Source organism: Priapulus caudatus, unplaced genomic scaffold (genome assembly GCF_000485595.1).
Source record: "Priapulus caudatus unplaced genomic scaffold, Priapulus_caudatus-5.0.1 Scaffold13, whole genome shotgun sequence".
Lineage (NCBI taxonomy): Eukaryota > Metazoa > Priapulida > Priapulimorpha > Priapulimorphida > Priapulidae > Priapulus > Priapulus caudatus.
The window spans coordinates 392738-412500 of NW_014577074.1; the positions used below are offsets into that span (position 1 = coordinate 392738).

At 43.6% G+C, this 19763-nt stretch overlaps 3 protein-coding genes across 6 annotated transcripts in view; all 3 read right to left on the reverse strand.

The window, feature by feature from the left end:
- Positions 1–92: 92 nt before the first annotated feature.
- On the reverse strand, positions 93–5935 carry LOC106808143 (testis-expressed sequence 10 protein homolog). Its single transcript, XM_014810728.1, has 15 exons — positions 5759–5935; positions 5588–5622; positions 5150–5353; positions 4470–4649; positions 3994–4394; positions 3607–3767; positions 3324–3433; positions 2986–3117; positions 2575–2794; positions 2305–2431; positions 1304–1473; positions 934–1099; positions 491–698; positions 281–361; positions 93–110 (listed from the first exon to the last, which is right to left on the reverse strand). The coding sequence occupies exons 3-15, from the start codon at positions 5339–5341 to the stop codon at positions 93–95; spliced, it is 2166 nt and encodes a 721-aa protein (XP_014666214.1). The 5' UTR covers positions 5342–5353; positions 5588–5622; positions 5759–5935.
- Positions 5936–6496: 561 nt separating this feature from the next.
- Positions 6497–19763, reverse strand: part of LOC106808418 (snRNA-activating protein complex subunit 1-like) — a 23967-nt gene continuing 10700 nt past the window's right edge. For 2 of the 4 annotated variants that reach the window (XM_014811145.1, XM_014811140.1), the window contains exons 2-11: positions 16549–16833; positions 16021–16051; positions 15124–15252; positions 14350–14490; positions 13965–14072; positions 12801–12922; positions 12342–12387; positions 8262–8318; positions 7447–7612; positions 6497–7060 (exon numbers count right to left, since the gene is read on the reverse strand). In XM_014811145.1, the coding sequence (XP_014666631.1) occupies positions 6699–7060; positions 7447–7612; positions 8262–8318; positions 12342–12387; positions 12801–12922; positions 13965–14072; positions 14350–14490; positions 15124–15252; positions 16021–16051; positions 16549–16733 (1347 nt within the window). In that variant the 5' untranslated portion in view covers positions 16734–16833 and the 3' untranslated portion in view covers positions 6497–6698. Of the gene's footprint in view, positions 7061–7446; positions 7613–8261; positions 8319–12341; positions 12388–12800; positions 12923–13964; positions 14073–14349; positions 14491–15123; positions 15253–16020; positions 16052–16548; positions 16834–17851; positions 17871–19763 lie in introns of those variants that run through there. The other 2 variants (XM_014811153.1, XM_014811161.1) reach the window with 2 other exon arrangements.
- LOC106808468 lies at positions 9077–11985 on the reverse strand. Its single transcript, XM_014811205.1, has 7 exons — positions 11819–11985; positions 11449–11614; positions 11006–11213; positions 10796–10876; positions 9952–10207; positions 9568–9683; positions 9077–9262 (listed from the first exon to the last, which is right to left on the reverse strand). Exons 1-7 carry the CDS (start codon positions 11889–11891, stop codon positions 9170–9172), a joined length of 993 nt encoding a protein of 330 aa, XP_014666691.1. The 5' UTR covers positions 11892–11985; the 3' UTR covers positions 9077–9169.

Genomic DNA, 19763 nt, shown 5'->3' on the forward strand with positions numbered 1-19763 from the left:
AGCCAATCAAACGGTGCCATTTTCAATCATGTGACTATCATCATTCAGCCGGGCGGCTCAATCGCATGAAAAATCGGCTAGTTTGTCCACAGCTAAAGGGAGAGGTCGGACTGCAACTTGAAGACTGAGCGGGAATCTATCGTGAGAAAATCCGTGACGACGCGTCCGTGAAACAAGTCACGCATTCTTGCTGTATTTTCGATCACATGTCTACAAGGCGCCTTGGCAATCGCCTACCACTAATTAAGCCACATAACTAGTAACAACTAGTGATACGTACCAGAATTTGTTCTACATGGCCAAGGTACAAATCTTCGACTTGCTGCGAGTTTGGTAGAAGACGTATGCTATCATGCACGGCCTACAAACGAAAAGAAGTAATTAACAATAAAACGCTAAAGTAATTAAAACATTAAAAATGTGTGGGCTACTGCCATTTATAATGATGAACATACAATACCGTAATCGTCAATAAACACAAGAACGTTACCAAGACGACGTCTTTCTGCCGGGGCCACCCGTCTAGACTGCCACCATCTATTTCCGGTGCATAAACATGCGGCGACAGTAGTGGCATTGTTGGAAACTGCTGTTCAGCCATCTTTGGCACGCTGCCTCCAACGAGTAGAGAGATCGTGTAGCTGATATAAGCGGAAGGCTCTGTCCACACTTCTCCTGACGTCAGCTGCTTTGCTAACCTATCAAGTATGAACCCATCTAATATCCACGCATTGCCCCTTACACACAGATTTTTTAGTGTGGGTAAAGAAAAAGGTGTTTATACATTCAAAGCAAGGATTCGGTATTTAATAAGATACATTAGCTTCACTGCAGGCACACCGGCTAAGTATGGTTGTGAACGGAGCCCTAGTTTAAGAGTTCTACATGCGTGCACGCTACACAGAAATCCTGCTGTGAGATAATATGTTGTACCTTCCATTGAGCAGGGACAGTAGATACTTCACCAGGGTCATGTCCGTGGCTTCAGATCGAACCCAATTTACCAGTACGTGGAAATGCGTCTTCCGTAAAGTCTTTGCAAAATAGAGTAGCTGCAGAGTTGTTTTCTGTTGCTCGTGACTCATTCCCGGTAACATACCTGTTTAAAGAGTACATCAGCGATAACCAAAAAGCAACGTAATAACGAGTCAGCGTAATCAACGAGCAATAGTCAGTATCATAAATCCATCACAATATCATTCACTTAACGATGAATGAAAACATAACGTAGATAGGAATTTTCACGAGATGTCGTGCAGTATCTGGGATTTAACTTTTTCGTGCAAAAATAATTATAGATCACCTAATATTGTGGTCAACTGCTTCTGTAGACTTGTCAGGAACGCGGCTCTCTGTTGCGAGGCAGCCCTGTGCATCAGCGCCAGCACGCTCGACACACTACCACACTGTGACAGGTCTAGCTGTACCAGGGTAACAGGCAGCGCCGACAGCCAGTGGTCTAACGATGTGATGCTGAAACGGACGTCATCGATTGCCATGAGCATGGCGACAAATATTTCGACCGCACACGATAGCACGCGCGAAATTTTCGAGTGTGTGCGATAGCACATGCAAGAGTTTCAGCTGCGCACGATAGTATGTGCAAAAGTTTTGACCGTGTGCTAGAGCACATGCAAGAGTTTCAGCTGCGCACGATAGTATAAAGAAGGAGAGCGTACAACAGTGAAATGCTGAAACCGTGTTGCAGTATTAGTCGAATCCGACTGACTCGAGATACCGGCTGGCTGCTACTCTCTCTCGCTTTGAGATAACTTCGGGAATCCGTCAATGATTGACAAATGGAATGAATGATGTCTGTTATTGATTGCCATAGTGATGACCCCCACCTGTGTCCACCTCTCGCTGGATGTAGTAAACTCCGTAGTAATAACGTAATGAGTCAGCGCTACCAGCAGCGACCGGAAGCAACACACTGGCCACAAAGCGAGAGAGAGTCGCAGCCAGCAGGTATCTCGTCGGTTTTCGGTCGAAAATACCAGATTTCCACCGCTCATTATCTCAGCGTAGGGGCATCGTAGGAACATGCGGTTTGTTTTATATTAACAAGGTAGGACAGCTGATCAATATAACTGCAAAGAATCGTCAAAATAAAACGAGGAAAGTTTATTAATTCGACTAATACTGCAACATGGTTTCAGCATTTCACCGTTGCACGCTTTCCTTTATACGCTCTTGATAGTATGTGCAAAATTTGAGCACATGCTAGAGTTTCAGCTGCGCACGATAGTATGTGCAAAGTTTTGACCGTGTGCACGCGAGAACAAACGAAAATTACGAAAATACCTGCCGCCAGGTGGCGTTTCGAGAGCAACATTGCAGAACATCTCCAGCAGACGCTGCTTCTGAGCAGACGACGGGTGACAACAAGCGAACGCCTTGTAGGCCGCCTCGGACGCTTCGCCGACGAAACCTGTCGAAACGACACTGTAGAAAAGAGTCCACGTCGCGGAGGACTCGCGGCGAACAACAGGGATAACGAAGTTGGTGTGACGCTCGGAATCGGGGTGGGGATCGAGACTCGGACGCCGTCTCTCGACCCCGCGCGAGACTTACCGCCGTTTCGAGTCGAGCGAGCCGCCAGCAGCTTCGCGACGAGCGCGAGCATCTCGCGGAGGTCTGTCGCCGTGCGCGTTCCTGTTGCCTCGACGACCTCCGCCGCATACTGCTCAGCCTTCCTCAGCAGGTCCTGCTGCTCCACGCTCGGTCGCTCGACTCGTCCGAGGATGGTCGCGAGGGCCGTCGCCACGGCGATGTTCACGTTGAGAGCTCGCACCTGCGCCCAAGAGAGAGAGAGAGACGGAGATGCAGATGCTGGCGCGAGTGATAACACAGTGTTAAAATAAGCCTGCGCTGTCTTGCTCTCACCGCCAGGTGGCAATTTTTACATTAAAGCGTCGTCGAATTACGTAACGTTACGTTGTTCATTCGACTGCACTTCTGTTGCGTGGAAACGGCGATGCATACCTTCTGAACCCGGTTTGGCCGCACTTTACTTTTCTTGCCAGTGCCAACTGGGGTATCGGTCAACGTGTACGGGAAATTTGTAAAGAAGTGTTGAGTCAATTCTTTCTCGTACTTCTCCTCTAGCCAGGTTACCTGTCCATTAAAATACACATAGAATCACTCCGGACTTCTAAACACATAAACATACTGTCGTAGCCCCGATGTTAATATGCTTCGCACTGCCAGCATAAATCTAAGTTAAGATGTACGAGTATAGCCAACTATGTACTACGTAGCACGGGAGTGCATAGGTGTGCGAATCATGTACTATGCGCAAAAATGAAACGTTTCTTGCTCACGCTTATTTCGTCGGAATCCCGCGACGCCCTCTCGATGTACTGCAGCAGCAGCAAAATCACTTCAAAGATCATTTCGACGACCGTAGCCGCTTCCTCGGATAGGACGCTCTCTGAATAAGCAAATCTCTACATCAAGACAACATCGACGAACCAACGTGCGCGTATCTGCATCTTAGGCGACCTAACCATTCGCACTAACTGAATCGCAATAGGAATACAGACACGGCCACAACGCGGACACTAACGATAGTAGACAGCTGGAAGGAGAGCGCTAGTTTCGTACCGGGTAGATGTTCGCCGGACTGCTTCGATTTCGACTCGACCCACAAGTCGAGCAGCAGCGGCATCAGCGTGTCCACGAATGCCGTCAGCTGCATCGGACCGTCAAGCGACGCCTCCTTGGCGTCCGAAACCGCATTCCTGTGTTTGTGGTTTCTGACGTCCCTGGATGACGAAAACGCAAAGGATCAATCGCGCTACACTACGGTACGGAAAAGTTAAGATAGCAACGCGAGGAAAATTACAAGAAACATTTCAGGTTCGGTATCCATCTACTTCTGGCACCAGAGGACCGTGGTCGTTTCTATTCATTTATAAAAAACAAAGGTGCAAAACAGGTTTCCGCTGAATACAGGGGAAGAGGGGCGATTTCGAGAAACGTCAACGTTACCTGAGCTTGCAAGTCGAGCTCTCCGCCGTGAAGGCATGCGCGCCGCCATACAGGAACATGGCGCGCGACCCGCCGTCCCCGCCGCGTTCCCGCCCTCGCTCCGTCGCTGTCGTTGCCTCCTTCCCGTGGTACGCGCGCAGAAACACGCTCATGCGCCGCAGAACGCTCACGCGCCAACGCTGCGTCGACAGCCGACTCGCAGGATCGACCGTGAGCGCGCGCCGCGACCCCGCGACCCCGCCGTCCTTCTCGTCGCGCCGCCGTGAGATCAGCTCGAGGAAGTCGCGGAGGATGCGTGGCGAGGCGGCGGCGAGCGTGCGCGGCAAGAACTCGAGGTAGACGTCGAGCGGCGCGAGCGAGTCGGCGCGCACGGCCGCGTCGACGTGCGACATCGCGCAGCGGAGCCGCGCGCCCGCCGCCGCGACGAACGGCGCCACCTGGCGGGCGGTGACGCACGACAGCACAAGGCGCGTCGCCGCGGCGGCGGCACGCCTCACAGCCGGGTCGCGGTCGACGAACGACTCGGCGGTGCGGTCGAGCAGCGTGGAGAGGTTGGCACGGATCAGCTGCGGGTGGTCGGTGAGCAGCTGCTTGAGGCCGGTGAGTGCGGCGAGACGAACCGTGGGGCTGTAGTGCTGCAGCTGACCTAGTAGCTCCTACACTCACACACACGCAGACACGCAGGACACACGCACGCACGCAGACACAGGAACGCATGCGCAGGCACGCACACGATCATGCACGCAGCCACACACAAACACACACATACATGCACATAGAAATGCACACACAGAGAAAGAGAAAAAAAAAACAATAATTACAGAAGTCTAAACTGTCACGTTCTGTCGCATTATATTCCCACACTTTACCAAAATAGGACATACTGGCAAGGTCATGTGGGCCTTACGAAATATACTACATTCGCAAACAAACATCGGATGCAATATCGTAATCATCAACATAGTCAAGATTGCTGTACATATCTGCAGTGACGTGATAGTACACAATTAAAACTAGAGTGACTCACATCTGCTATATAAACTAATATGCGCATTATGATCTTGGTTATCAAAAGTTGCATTTCAAATTGATTTTTTTCTTATTTATTTCCCATTATGCAAATATAATATGCATGTAGGTCTTGTGTAAATCTTACAGTGATGTTTTGCTTCCTATGTGTCTGTGGTTCATCCTTGGACTGTTTCAGCTGATCCTTGAGTTGAATAGCACGCGACTTAAACGACGTTGTAGTATCATTCTGTGACTTTGGCAGCTTTTTCCCAAGTTTTAACTTGACCTTTTGAAAATCTTTCTTCTTCGCCTTGGTTTTCTTTGAGACCTTTGCCATATCTTCCTATACCTAGAAGCACGTGCTTTACTTGGTGATATTGCTTGGCAGTATAGTCAAATATGTGTGTAACAATCAATATAATTCAGTAATGAAACTACGTAATGAGCAGTACTAGACTATCTTGAGCTATCGTCATCGTACCCAGGGTACGTTCCGGCAGTACCCTGGGGGACATAGACCCTATGACTATGAGCTTTACTAGTACTACACGTACATCTACTTAGATTCACACTTGTCACTTACTCTTAGTCTTTTTCAGATGTTGTAACTTGTATTATCTAAATATAAAATAGACATGCTTTAAATTGTGATAATCACATTGTGAGAATTATCAGCAACAGGTATGAACTTGTCCTTCTTATAAAATAAATTATCTGCCTTTTGGCCTAGTAGTAGTAATACAGCTTTACATACTATTTTGATATGGTATACTTTGATGACATTTCAGTCCCAGTGTGGAACGTCGGTATCTTGTAAGTTGTATCTTGTATCTTGGCACCCTCTGTTGTATTTCACAAGGCACATGTGGGTCTGTGGCGTATTCATAAATCGGATACGCTAATTTAGCTGGCTTACCCGATGCGCTCGCGGTTCACCCAATTTTGTTCCAATAGATGGCGACAGGATGTCATACTGTAAACTGTAAACCACAGAAACCACGGCTAGTCAGCCTGTACTATAGAAATAATATTTATATAGAGACACTGGTCTAACCAATATATTATTTCTATGGTCTGTACATTTCTGTGGTGCAAACAGGCAGAGATGATAGATAGACGTTTATGCGCTAGCTATGGTCTAATGTAATCTACGGCGTCGGCGGTACAATTTTAAGATGGGTTGAGAATTAACGTGATATAAATTTCCTTTCCTATCAGAAATTGCCAAATAAAAATATTTTGCACAAAGGAAACATTAATAGTTTGTATAGGCAGTGCAACATATGATACACAGACCCTACTGTTATCATATCCATATTCCAGCTCTTCATACCTATTGTATCAATATAGCTACAATTTTAATCCCAGTACAGTTAAGTGAGATATTTAATAGAATATGTGTAAGATATGTAATGGTATATATATATCAGGAGTAGATAATAGGGATATATATAATATAACTGCAGACAGTAGATGAAAAAAAACAACAGAATTGAACATCACATGATATCACTTTACTATTACATAAAATATGTCAAAATAGGCAAAATTGCTTATATATTATATACTGCAAAAATAATATTCGTATGTATCAAATGCCACTAAGCATACATCAATTCAACATCTTATTGAACAGCTTTAATAATAATATTATGGAGAAAAACAAGTGACTTTTGAGTATTTAATGAATTAGTCTATTTGCACGATGCCTTCGTTTTTTTGGTGGGCTTGGACTTTTTTGCTGGCTTTTCACGTTTCACTAACAGTTCACTAGCATGAAGTACAGGCTGTTTTCCTTTCCTTCTTCGTTTCGGAGGATTCGGCTCCACGGTAGGGGACGTGGCAAGGCTCGATGCAGAAGCATCTTCCTTTCCCCTGTGACTCTTCACGTTTTCAGATATAGGCTTCACGCTAGATTTATCTTTCTTCGGCGACCCTATTCTGCTAGATGCCTTTGCCTTTGCACTTTTTCTTCCACGCTTCTTACACTCCGTCTCAACGTGGAAAGTCGGCATACTCAGAGTTGTCTTTCCTTCCATTTCTTCTTCAGTCGGCACTAAAGCGTACATGAAACAGAGAAAAACAGCATTTATTATTATAAATTCACTGGTCTGGATTCACACATGCATTAAAACTCCAACGAGGTACACTGCGACAGGCATCTGCTTAAAAATCACTCTGACAGTGGTGCTATGCTGAAATTTTCCTTCACGAACCTGCACCATTTCTTTCTAGCTGGCTTCCCTCACTAGATATTGCAACCACATATCATGTAACTTCTAGTTACAGCTCCGTACACGCCCAAGCATATTGAAACATGCACATTTAAACATAACCATTCAACATTTGAAAATTATCTCTAAAGCACTAAACGTAATATAAGAAAATCGGGCGTATATGCAGTTGGAACTTCAATGTAACATGGTCGCACACCACACATACATTCTGTCGGTTTCAATCTGGGTCTTGTCGCTCTCTTTGCATTTCGTTGCGGCGAAGACGTAGCTTTAGCTTGCCGGTGTCTTCTGTCTTTAGGAGCTGTTGGAACCAGATTCATAGCTTTCTTCTTTATCGCCATTCGTTTATCAGCTGTAGACGATCTGGGTACCTGCGTGGAAATAAAACAGGAATCATCACGTTTCGATAGCTTCTAATCCGAGACTCAACAATGTTATTTTGATGGCAATTTCTACTTCCACTACAAAGATGTAGTTGGCTGTGTGTACACTCGCTTGTAAAGTGAGTATGCTTTTAACGCATGTTCATAATAATCTTGAACAGATTTGTTGCCTGGAAAAGCCAACTTCAGTACGCTTCTGTGAGCTGCTGCCGGGCAGGCAGTTCAAGCCAGCTGCATAAAATATCAAAATTCCTTTGCGTTTGTTTTATGTTTTTGCAATCGCGTGACATTGAAATTACACCTTTTACGCAATCACAACTCATGTAAGTACACACTACATTAGAAATGACATCATGCTCATCTATTATAAGTGCAAATACTCCTCTTTAGGGTACAAACTCACCATGCATGCAGCTAGCCTTGCGTAAAAGTAGAAATTACAGTTCATACACCTTTTACTGAAGACTGAAAATGCTAGGTCTCTCTTCTGTCAAAGTCACAGAGATGACACACTATAGCTCTCATGGAACTTAATTGTCCATTTGCTTTGCCACCCTCTCAACTCAATTTTTGCACTGAGGATAAGTTTTCTGACCAATATTCTATGTCAGATCACTGACGCCCAGAAAACACTTACACGCTCGTCTTCATATTCATCTATTACTTCATCCTCTTCTGACATCAACGGTTCATCCTAAATATGAAACAAAATGATAGCAATCTAATAAAGCCACACGTAATTACAGTGGTGCATAAATGCATTTTGTACACTCGTACCTACCTCCCTCCACCACTCCTCCCCACCGCTCGTACCTACCTCCCTCCACCCCTCCTCCCCACCACTCGTACAACCCCCTCCCGCCCGCCACGCCTCCCCACCTCGCGCGGCGTCTAATCTTGCGCTCGCTCCTGCAGGGACGTCGGCGTCGGCGAGTTAGAGTCGGCGCTGCGGGAGGCCGACGCCACCCGGCAGCAGCTCGACTACTACGCGCGGCGCCTCTTCCCCACGGCCGACGCGCGCCTCGGCGTTGCGCGGCTCGTGAGTGCGCTGACGGCCTGCGACATACCGGTGTGCGTGATCGTCGCACCGCAAGGCGAGGACGACAGCGGCCAACCGCCGGCAAGCGACGAGAACCGAGACTGACGCGCCCGGTGGATGCCGCTTGTCGCGCGAAACTGCGTAGGCGAGGAGGAGGAGGAACTTAATTGCTCAAACGCTGCCCGAACGTCATTCAGCACGTACCGAGTGAGCACTGACGGTTCAGATATCTGCAATCATGTACAAGCGGCAGTCGCGTGCAACTAGCGTGAGGAAAAGATTATCTTGTGATTGTATTGGGTACAAACGTCTATTGTGGTGGACTCACTTCCATCGGTCGTAGAATGCTCGTCTGTTTGATGATCGTGTAAGTCATTCTCCATTTTTATACACTGTACAAAAACTTGCCATGATGATGTGAATACAAAATTCTTTTATACATTATTTACGAGCACACGATTTCGTTTCTGTAGAGCAATCCTTTTTTTCACTCGTAGTAAATGTTCTCACTGTTGCTGCTGCTGACAGTGTAACGTAAGCTCGTACATGAAGTCTGCCCACCACTGAACTGTCTTCACATCTTCCTCAGATAACTGCGACTGCAAGATAGGGAAAAAGACTGGTAAATGTAATGTTGATAATAGGTCTGTAATCCCAGCCGATCATAAATCTAAACGTTTTTAATTCTACTATATAATCCATAGCAAACTCCACAAAGATTATTCAGTCCTATTCAAAAAATTTACCAGTCCAGGACTGGGGGATACGCTGCTTAATTAGGGAAAAATGTGATAATCTGAGAAAAAAAAGACCAGTTTAACTTGACTTTCGGAGGGTGTCACGTGCGTGTGTGACCGTCACCGCGCGCGAGTAGGTACCGCATCACACATCGACTGTCACTCACCTCGGCGGCCGTGCGTATGGCGCTCATCGGTTGCTGGATGCTGTCTCGACTGTCACACGCCTGCCGCATTAGCTTCGTCGCCAACGTCACCAGTGTTCCCGTCTCCGCACTTCCCGCTACGGAATAGGAAGAGCGCGAGGAAGTGAGTTTGGGATGATAGGAAATTACCATTACTATTATTATACTTATTATAATCCAGAGTCGTAGGAATTAATCTCAATCAATCTAATGAAAGCCTTTAAAATAAACACATTGAGAGCATAACGATAATTACGAAGTCGCGCCTGAGATGCGATGACCTTGTCGCGTGAACGCTACAATCTCGCCCTTGAAATAACGCGACAGAAATCGCTCGCTCGACCACGGTGCGACCTTCACGCTAACCTTGGATTCCGGCCGCGATCGAGTCCAAGATGGTGCCTCCCATCCGGTACGCCTTGCAGAACTGGACGCACGTATCCCACGCACATTCCAGCGCGCCCGTCGTCGTCGTCTGCGCCGCAACCAGCGACAGCATTATGTGGTAACACAGCTCCGCCCAGTCGGGACGCCTGCGGGCGACGTCTGCACGCTCCGGTCTCAACGCAGCCAGCAGCATCGCGGCGAGAAATGACAGCACCGGTGCCGATTTGCCTCCGACCTGAAGCGCGTGAAATTGGTTCACTCGTTCGCTTCGGTTCTCAGAGAGGTTACGTACGTGAGGGTTTCGTTCCCCGTTCTCGGAGAGGGGGGGAGAGTTGGGGAGCCGGCGTTAAAGGGGTGGACACACTAGGCGATTTTTCATGCGGTCGAGCCGCCCGGCTGAAATCGCCTAGTGTGTCCAGTGAGTCGCAGTCGATTTTCGAGTCGGCCAGCTGAGTCGCTCGAATCAAACATGTTTGATAATTATTTGAGTTGCAATACTATACAATGCTCTACTACGCGCGCCCGAATGTACAATTCATCAGCCAATCAAACGGTGCCATTTTCAATCATGTGACTATCATCATCATTCAGCCGGGCGGCTCAATCGCATGAAAAATCGGCTAGTGTGTCCACAGCTTAAGGGAGAGGTCGGACTGCAACTTGAAGACTGAGCGGGAATCTATCGTGAGAAAATCCGTGACGACGCGTCTGTGAAACAAGTCACGCATTCTTGCTGTATTTTCGATCACATGTCTACAAGGCGCCTTGGCAATCGCCTACCACTAATTAAGCCACGTAACTAGTAACAACTAGTGATACGTACCAGAATTTGTTCTACATGGCCAAAGTACAAATCTTCGACTTGCTGCGAGTTTGGTAGAAGATGTATGCTATCATGCACGGCCTACAAACGAAAAGAAGTAATTAACAATAAAACGCTAAAGTAATTAAAACATTAAAAATGTGTGGGCTACTGCCATTTATAATGATGAACGTACAATACCGTAATCGTCAATGAACACAAGAACGTTACCAAGACGACGTCTTTCTGCCGGGGCCACCCGTCTAGACTGCCACCATCTATTTCCGGTGCATAAACATGCGGCGACAGTAGTGCCATTGTTGGAAACTGCTGTTCAGCCATCTTTGGCACGCTGCCTCCAACGAGTAGAGAGATCGTGTAGCTGATATAAGCGGAAGGCTCTGTCCACACTTCTCCTGACGTCAGCTGCTTTGCTAACCTATCAAGTATGAACCCATCTAATATCCACGCATTGCCCCTTACACACAGATTTTTTAGTGTGGGTAAAGAAAAAGGTGTTTATACATTCAAAGCAAGGATTCGGTATTAAATAAGATACATTAGCTTCATTGCAGGCACACCGGCTAAGTATGGTTGTGAACGGAGCCCTAGTTTAAGAGTTCTACATGCGTGCACGCTACACAGAAATCCTGCTGTGAGATAATATGTTGTACCTTCCATTGAGCAGGGACAGTAGATACTTCACCAGGGTCATGTCCGTGGCTTCAGATCGCACCCAATTTACCAGTACGTGGAAATGCGTCTTCCGTAAAGTCTTTGCAAAATAGAGTAGCTGCAGAGTTGTTTTCTGTTGCTCGTGACTCATTCCCGGTAACATACCTGTTTAAAGAGTACATCAGCGATAACCAAAAAGCAACGTAATAACGAGTCAGCATTATCAACGAGCAATAGTCAGTATCATAAATCCATCACGATATCATTCACTTAACGATGAATGAAAACATAACGTAGATAGCAATTTTCACGAGATGTCGTGCAGTATCTGGGATTTAACTTTTTCGTGCAAAAATAATTATAGATCACCTAATATTGTGGTCAACTGCTTCTGTAGACTTGTCAGGAACGCGGCTCTCTGTTGCGAGGCAGCCCTGTGCATCAGCGCCAGCACGCTCGACACACTACCACACTGTGACAGGTCTAGCTGTACCAGGGTAACAGGCAGCGCCGACAGCCAGTGGTCTAACGACGTGATGCTGAAACGGACGTCATCGATTGCCATGAGCATGGCGACAAATATTTCGACCGCACACGATAGCACGCGCGAAATTTTCGAGTGTGTGCGATAGCACATGCAAGAGTTTCACCTGCGCACGATAGTACGTCCAAAAGTTTTGACTGTGTGCGAGAGCACATGCGGGAGTTTCAGCTGCGCACGATAAAAGGTAATGCTATAGTAAATAATTTAATTAGGAATATTATCATAGTGTGGAAACCAATAGGTCAGTATCAGTATGACCCAAAAGTTCTGTGCGACTCACACTCACCAACCTTAATGCGACCAAATTTATAGACAAATATTAAAGGTTCACTGTTATATTCAACTTACCCTTCTGTATGTCCTTTTCCTGTCTGTTGCACGTTCTGCTACTGTCCTATAAAAGGGCAGAGAATCTAATGAACATTAATAAGACTCAACAACTGATGTCATGCATGTGCAATTAAAGAATTTAATCTACACCTACATGATATATTTTACATAAAAAAAACTGGTGATACTTAAGTATAATCATGGGTAAATAATCTGAAATGATTTTATTGGATTTTATTTGAACTTGATTTGACTAGAGATTATACAATCATGGTATGATGGGGAGTAACAATACTAGTACACTTATTAAATCTACAAGTATGTAAATACTAACGTGCATTCCACTACATTTCTCATAATCTCTAATCTCGTAGTGTGTCTTCTTTCAACAACAGATTACGCACACGTTCATCCTCGTGCTCAACAGATCAACATTCATGCAACATGAGTTTGCAGCGCGCGCGTTCATCAACGAACCTTCCTATGACAGCAGCGATATTCTTGTGAACCACGTTCAGAGAGAAGTCGGGTGCGGAAGCGTCCGGGCCGCAGAGGGCACGCTTCATGCTCTGATACTGATTGTGAATTGCCTCGAGTTGCTGGGGAGGACGAAAGAAATCACGGAGAAAATTAAACAGGGTGCCTGGGATGGCACTACGAATCCACCCTTCTAGCGCCGGTAGCTCCATCAGTGGGCGTGGAGGAGACATGGGCTAGCATCATGGGGTTTAGTTCCACTAGGTCAGTTACTAGAGTTTGGGCGAAAATATTCGAGGCAATATTACCATTGAGTAGTTATCGATGAGCGAGTGGTTTCGAGTTGTAATAGTTCAACAGCTTCTTCCAACTTTTTCTTCATCTCGAAAGACAATGCTCTCTCACTTATATAGCCTTGTGGTTTACTGGTAAGCATAGGTAGGGGCGGGTGCGACCTGGTTTGAGCAAGGATGGGGCATGGGTGGTGACTGGAAAATAATATCGTTTATGTTTCATTCCTTATGTTGAAACTGAAATAAATAAACATTTATTTAAGATATTCATCAGTCTCAAAATATTTCATTGATCGATTATTTGGTTTCTTCAAGAAATAATATTTACCGAATTACCGAGTTATGTGCAGATATACACAAAGGAAGTCGTACGTCTAAAATCTCGAGTATTTCAACTAGTTACAGATAGCATTACAGAGTTCTCCACAGGAATTTCAGAAGGGATGTTGGGCAATCAAAAAATTTATCCCCAATTGCTATTTGGAGTCAATTAGGCATGTCTTAAGCGACCCCAATGCACAGATAAACTCGATCAGTTCGGAGATGTACATATCAAGCTGTGAAAATACAGCATGACTGTGTTGACTGTCAAAAGTAAACACAACTGGAAATTGAAGCACGTCCGATTAGGCAACTAATATGTCAGAGGATTTATAGAAATTTTGCAAATTAGCTTCAGCTCTGAATGCATATCAAGCCCTACGTGCATTAAGGGCCTAGGGCGACCCCTGGTATAATTTTCTTAGATTGATGTTCAAATTATGTGGAGAAGAACAATCAGGGTTTCTATAATAGTGTTGTTACATGATCTCAAATTACATCGTGGCTTATTACGTGCCAGTAAGAGTTCAATTAATTAAAAGTCTCGTACCTCAAAACTGTCCGTTTGAGTTAGCTCTGTAAGTTCACTCTTCTGAGCCTTGAGATCCTCTGCAATTCCATCCAGCTCAGTGTTGACCTTTAATGAAAGAGGCCCCATCTGAAATGTACATATAAAAGATTAAGTTCATTGTATTAACTCTGAGTGCGTGCCACTTAAATTTTATATAGACATCTAAACTGGCAACCATCCATTACCAAAATAACAATTTTTATCAGGACGATTAAATGTTTAAAAATTACCGTACTTTAAAAACAGCTCCAATTTTTCAGGTACACTTAGCCTCTCATAATGATTATAAACCAACAATGAGGGGTTAATTGTCAATAGTATATGGTGAAAAAGAGTATAGCAGGTTAGGTTTTTTTACTGGTACCTCTGTTGTAGTTGCAACAAATAGAAAGGCTTCGTCAATTTTCATTTTAAGTAGGCAAAATCTAGCGTCATGGTGTTGCTGTTCGACTAATATACTTTCCAGTTCAATTAGTTCCTTCCACTGCTGTAAAGTTACTCTAACCTGGAAATATACAATTAAGGAAATTGTCGTGTTAAGGACACGTCTTATAAAATGTCTGCTATATCTGACATATTAAATTTCTAATCTAATCTAATGGCACTCCTCCCTACCCACCCAATTCCCTAAATGTTCAGGATGATCAAGAGTTTATTAGGATACTTATGAGTATCAAGAAAGTATACAAAACAGCACATCGAATCTCATACTGTGACACAAACTATACTTTGTTCATACTGTGTTTTACACATCGATCTGCAAATTTGCGAAAATATGCTTAAAATTATCATCTTTCTAATAATTAAATTATGAAATTGATAAATGTAGACAAATTTAGTGTCAGTTCTCAGCGTAAACATTACTGATTACTTTAGTATATAATTTATTATGAGCTTGAGAAGGAGCTGCATTAGCCTTACTATATACACTTAGTGTTATGCAAGGAGTAATGGTAAGTATTAGAACAGTCCAGAAAACATGAAAACGGATGGAAAAAAACATGTGAAATCCTCACTCGAATATGCTTAAACGATAACACGCTTGATATATGCTACTGGTATTTAGAAACTCTGAAAAAATGAAGTACAGTGAGTCTTAAATAGATTACGTTAGATAATTTAGATATAATCATCTTACCCTTTCTCTTGGGTCTAAGGGTTGTATGAAATAGAGGCCATATAGTAAGTACAGGGCTCCAACTCTAGCTTGCAGTGTGTACAAAGGCTGCATGAGCTTTTGTGCAGCACTCAGGCATTCTGATGCAAACTGCAACACAAGTCACTAAAACATATATATGTATATATAGATATATAGATCAGAGATCTCGCCAATTATTTGTGAAGGCATGTCGTGCAATCAATTCTCGATTGCTAATTGGAATAAATTTATGGGATTCCACAAATTAGCTTTGCTAACTAGGTAACTAGCAGGGCCTAATCCAAGCCATTTTTCATACCGAATATCGGCTCCCAAATTACGACTCCTGGCTCCTAGCAAAACGCCCAAATTACAAAATTCATAAAATACCCAAATTAGCAAAGCTCTGACGCAGACCTCCATGTTTCTATCGTTATGTAGGCACTGTTTTATAATAAAACGCTCATATAAGATCTATAATCTATTATCTGAATAAAAAGTGTCGACCAAACGCCCAATTTAATGTGATAGACAAGTATATATATATAATTTTTTTATGCTCGCTATGTTTGCCATGGGTGCCCATATTAAGCAGCTAGATTAGCCCCTGACTAGATACAGAGATAATTTCTGTGTGAAGGTATTGAGCTGATTTTACATGCACTAGCTACATACGTTTATCCTAACAAATACACCAGAAATTTGCTTTACAAGAACTAGCAACATTTGTCTCTACTGCCTGATAATAACTTGGTATGTGAAGTAGAATGCAGCAACAAAATTTACCCATCTTGCAATATTTTTTGAGCTGTTGCATATCTAGTAATGATAGGTAAACATATACACAATTCAATGCACACCAACATACTCTGTTACTACACTGCCCTTTGTACATACCAAGCAGAGCTCCTTTTGACTTGATCTACCACTGAAAATATCCAATTTTAAAAAGTATTAGGCTAATAGATAAACTAGTGCTGCTAATCTACTAGTTTATTTGCTGTGGTTTTCCACCAATGAGCATAAAAGCCTATTGCTCTAAACAATGACAATAAATAATAAGAGACAACAAATAAATAGATAATAATAGCGATTTCAACAGTCAATAGAAGTTCATGTTTTATAGATGAACAAGAACCCAAGCATGCACACATTAATGCACGAAAAGGTAGACATATACATTGATAATGTTTCTTCACCTCATGTTCATAACGGTTACATATTATATACAATCATGAGGCCAACAATACAAAATACAAGGTGGGTTATGTTCCAGAATATATGTAAAAGAAATCAACTAGATTCTATTTCCAGTTATATAATTGAAGATTGCTTCTATTGTATAGCATGCCTTAACAACAGTAGTAGCTAGGTGAGAGAAATTTAGAACATTCGGAATATCAACATAAAAATATGCCTTCTTACCAGAAAATCAACGGAAATCTCATTTCCTTCCATATCTTTGCAAATTCCTCGTATCTCACGCTTCCTGTCACTGCAAATCTACTCAGAAGTTTCTCGTAGTCAGTCTGAAATCCCGCGGCGAGGTATGATGGAATGGTGCGTACAACCCGCGTCACCGACATCTGTGCAGTCTCATCCAACCTCATATATCACTAGCCTTTAAGTTTATGGTGGCAGCCACGACTGGCAACCGCTGTTGGTATGCACCTATTGTAACGTGTCTCCTTCTATGGAGGCCAATGTCACCTGTGGTGTGAAGTGATAACAAATATCAGATGCTTAGTGCATCAAGTAAGTGCACTATGCAATAAAGTTCATACAACAACAACAACAACAACAACAACAAACTACAAACTACAAACCACAAACCACAAACCACAAACCACAAACCACCACCACCACCACCACCACCACCACTACAGTACTACTACTACTACTACTACTACTACCTAGTACGTGCTTCTGCTGCTAATACTAGTGCTACTGCTACTGCTGCTACCACTACTACTACCTACTACATGCTACTGCTGCTGCTACTAGTGCTACTGCTACTGCTACACTGTATCACCTACTTTATTAGCAGACAACGAGTAGTAGTGACTATTATATGAATTGTACTTCTTTTTCTTCCCTTCCGTCTCCTTATTCTTCTGCTTCCCTCAATTTTTAAAATGAACTCACAACAGATGCACTCCCACGTTTCATTATTACATAGGGATCATAGGTGCTACATTTGGTACTTCAAAGATTTCAGTTTCTTCATTTCAATACTTACTAGTAATTTCACTTGACCACCTAATTAGTGTCACCGTTGTGAAATTAGTGTTACCTTTCACAATGTAAACCGTCTGATCTGTTTTACAGGCAAATATATCAATCTTCAACTAACCGAAACAACGAGGAAAGATGCAATCCCACGGAAAACAGATAACGTAGACTATGTTGGTCACAGCACTATTGGTGGGAATATTTTAATCCGATTGATAGAGTTTCGTCGCAAACGTTTCTTAAAATCGTGGTTTAATAAGTAAATATAGTAATAACATACACTTCACCCTCGATTTAACAAACCAATAGGGGGCTTGGGGTGTCTGGTAATGCCGATAGCCTGTTATTACCGAATATGGTATGCTAGGAACGTTATTTGTGGGTTTTATTTTCTTATAAAGCCCATTATACATACATAACACAATACCATACACACAATAAACATATTAAACATTGTAAATGATTATAAAGGGTACAGTAGAGTAATTTTAATTACCTTTTGTGATAGATACATGAATACATAGATGTTTGTTTTGTCATGATCGTATAGAGGAGGCTTCAGAACAAATTGTCAAAGGCACAGCTCCACTGGCCCTTCCAATACCATGATTGTAGATCTGGGTGTTATTTCCAGCGCAGACAATAAATACAAAGCAGCATATTTATTGTTCATTGCTTCCGAAATTCCGATGTCCGCTAAACCAGGGTCCGTTAACTCAAGGGTGAAATGTATATAAAATATCTGTAGTCAACGTAGATAGGAGCTAGAATCCTGTGAATTCAGAGTAAGAGGGGGATTCCACTATTTAATACTAACTTCATCGACAGATTTCTTAATTTTCTTTATTGGTTAATCTGAATTATTGATAAAAACCGGTGATAATAAAACAACTCAATTTTACAGTAAAGGCATTATGCCTAACATGTTGAACATCAACCTATCACTCTTTGGTTGTTTGTTCATTTGTTCAATTAACCTCATTAATAATAGTCTTCAAAAGTCCAAGGGACTATAACGAAGAGGGAGAGACAAGTTGGTCAAATCGACAGATCAACACCGAGGATCGCAGTGGAAAAAGCCACAAATTTGAAATTTAATAAAGACGGAGGGAGAGAATTCCAATACAGAATGACATAAATAAAGAAGTTAAAAGATTTCATGATTAAATTATCCATTTAATAGTTCAATTCACAATTTCAATCTTCAATTCATTATTTTACAACTATTTCATAATTTAAGCAGGGGCAAGTCTGCCCCTCCCCCCCACAATCATGCTACATCACACACATGTATATATATAACACCACGCTGTCTAACTCGCCAATGACCGCTCGAATGGTACACAAGCCGAGACAGGCATGGGCAACAGTCGGTTGTAGTGCTGATTGGCCTATCTGCCTAATAGTAATAATTAAACTTTCTGCAGCCAATCAGCGCTGCTGCCAACGGTTGCCCATGGATGCCTGTCTCAGCTTGTGTAACGTTTGAGCGATCATTTTGTATCAACGAATTTCAGTGATTTGAGTGAATTTTGGTGGTCGAAATTGGATTGTCAAAAATGGTGGACTTAGCTTCTTATAAAGTAGTCATCAGTGATTCCAAGAATACTTGGAATGTGGCGTCATCTCCGGGCAGTAACACCAGAGTTGGAGCTGATTATAAACACAGTAACTTAGCCAGGAAAAGCTCAGCAGTGAGTTAGACACCATGTTGTTATATACATGTGTGTGCTGTAGCTTGTACTGTAGTGTGAGCATTGTGGGGGCGGACGACTTGACCCCGCTGCTACTGCCTCAGACAGTACATACATATAAACTGTGCAGTGTATAATAATAATGTACTGCACACACTGCACAGTGGTACTGAGTGTAAAGCGCTGACCACAATTAATTTTCGCAAATGTGTGACATGTGCAAACCATGTGCCTTGGGCCGTGTTCTGTACAGTGTACTGACTTAGTGACTTACTGTCTATACTCTGGACTGTAGACTCTAACTAATAGTAATAGAGTCTACGCTACAGTCTGTACACTGTAGTCACAGTAGCAGGGCTCGACTTTAACGGTGGCCCGGGTGCCAATGGCCACCTGAAACGGCGTCAGGCCACCTGAAACTGTCGGGTTGGTGGCCCGCCTGGCCACCAATAAAAATAAGGCCGTGGCTACGCGACCGCTGGACGAGGAGCCGCTAGGCTACGCGTCTGGACATCCATCTCACACAGAGATCTTGCGACACGTACACGCATGATTGCGCAAGGGGACGCTCTGCTGATTGCCGTGTGTGTGCGTCTGCGCGTGCGCGTGTGCATGTGTACGTGTGTGTGTGTGTGTGTGTGTGTTTGTGTGTGTGTGTGTGTGTGTGTGTGTGCGTGTGCCCGTGCGCGTGTGTGTGTGTGTACGTGTGGTTTA

Excerpts from the sequence above, each read along its gene's own strand:
- LOC106808143 (XM_014810728.1), bottom strand. The coding sequence starts at position 5,341 with ATGGCAAAGGTCTCAAAGAAAACCAAGGCGAAGAAGAAAGATTTTCAA. Across the intron at positions 2,795-2,985 it reads GGCCAAACCGGGTTCAGAAG|GTGCGAGCTCTCAACGTGAA; the intron begins GTATGCATCGCC and ends TCTTGGGCGCAG. Across the intron at positions 699-933 it reads CTGTCCCTGCTCAATGGAAG|GTTAGCAAAGCAGCTGACGT; the intron begins GTACAACATATT and ends CATACTTGATAG.
- LOC106808468 (XM_014811205.1), bottom strand. The coding sequence starts at position 11,891 with ATGCACAGGGCTGCCTCGCAACAGAGAGCCGCGTTCCTGACAAGTCTA. Across the intron at positions 10,208-10,795 it reads GCCATGTAGAACAAATTCTG|GTCGGAGGCAAATCGGCACC; the intron begins GTACGTATCACT and ends CACGCGCTTCAG. Across the intron at positions 9,263-9,567 it reads CCATACGCACGGCCGCCGAG|TCGCAGTTATCTGAGGAAGA; the intron begins GTGAGTGACAGT and ends CCTATCTTGCAG.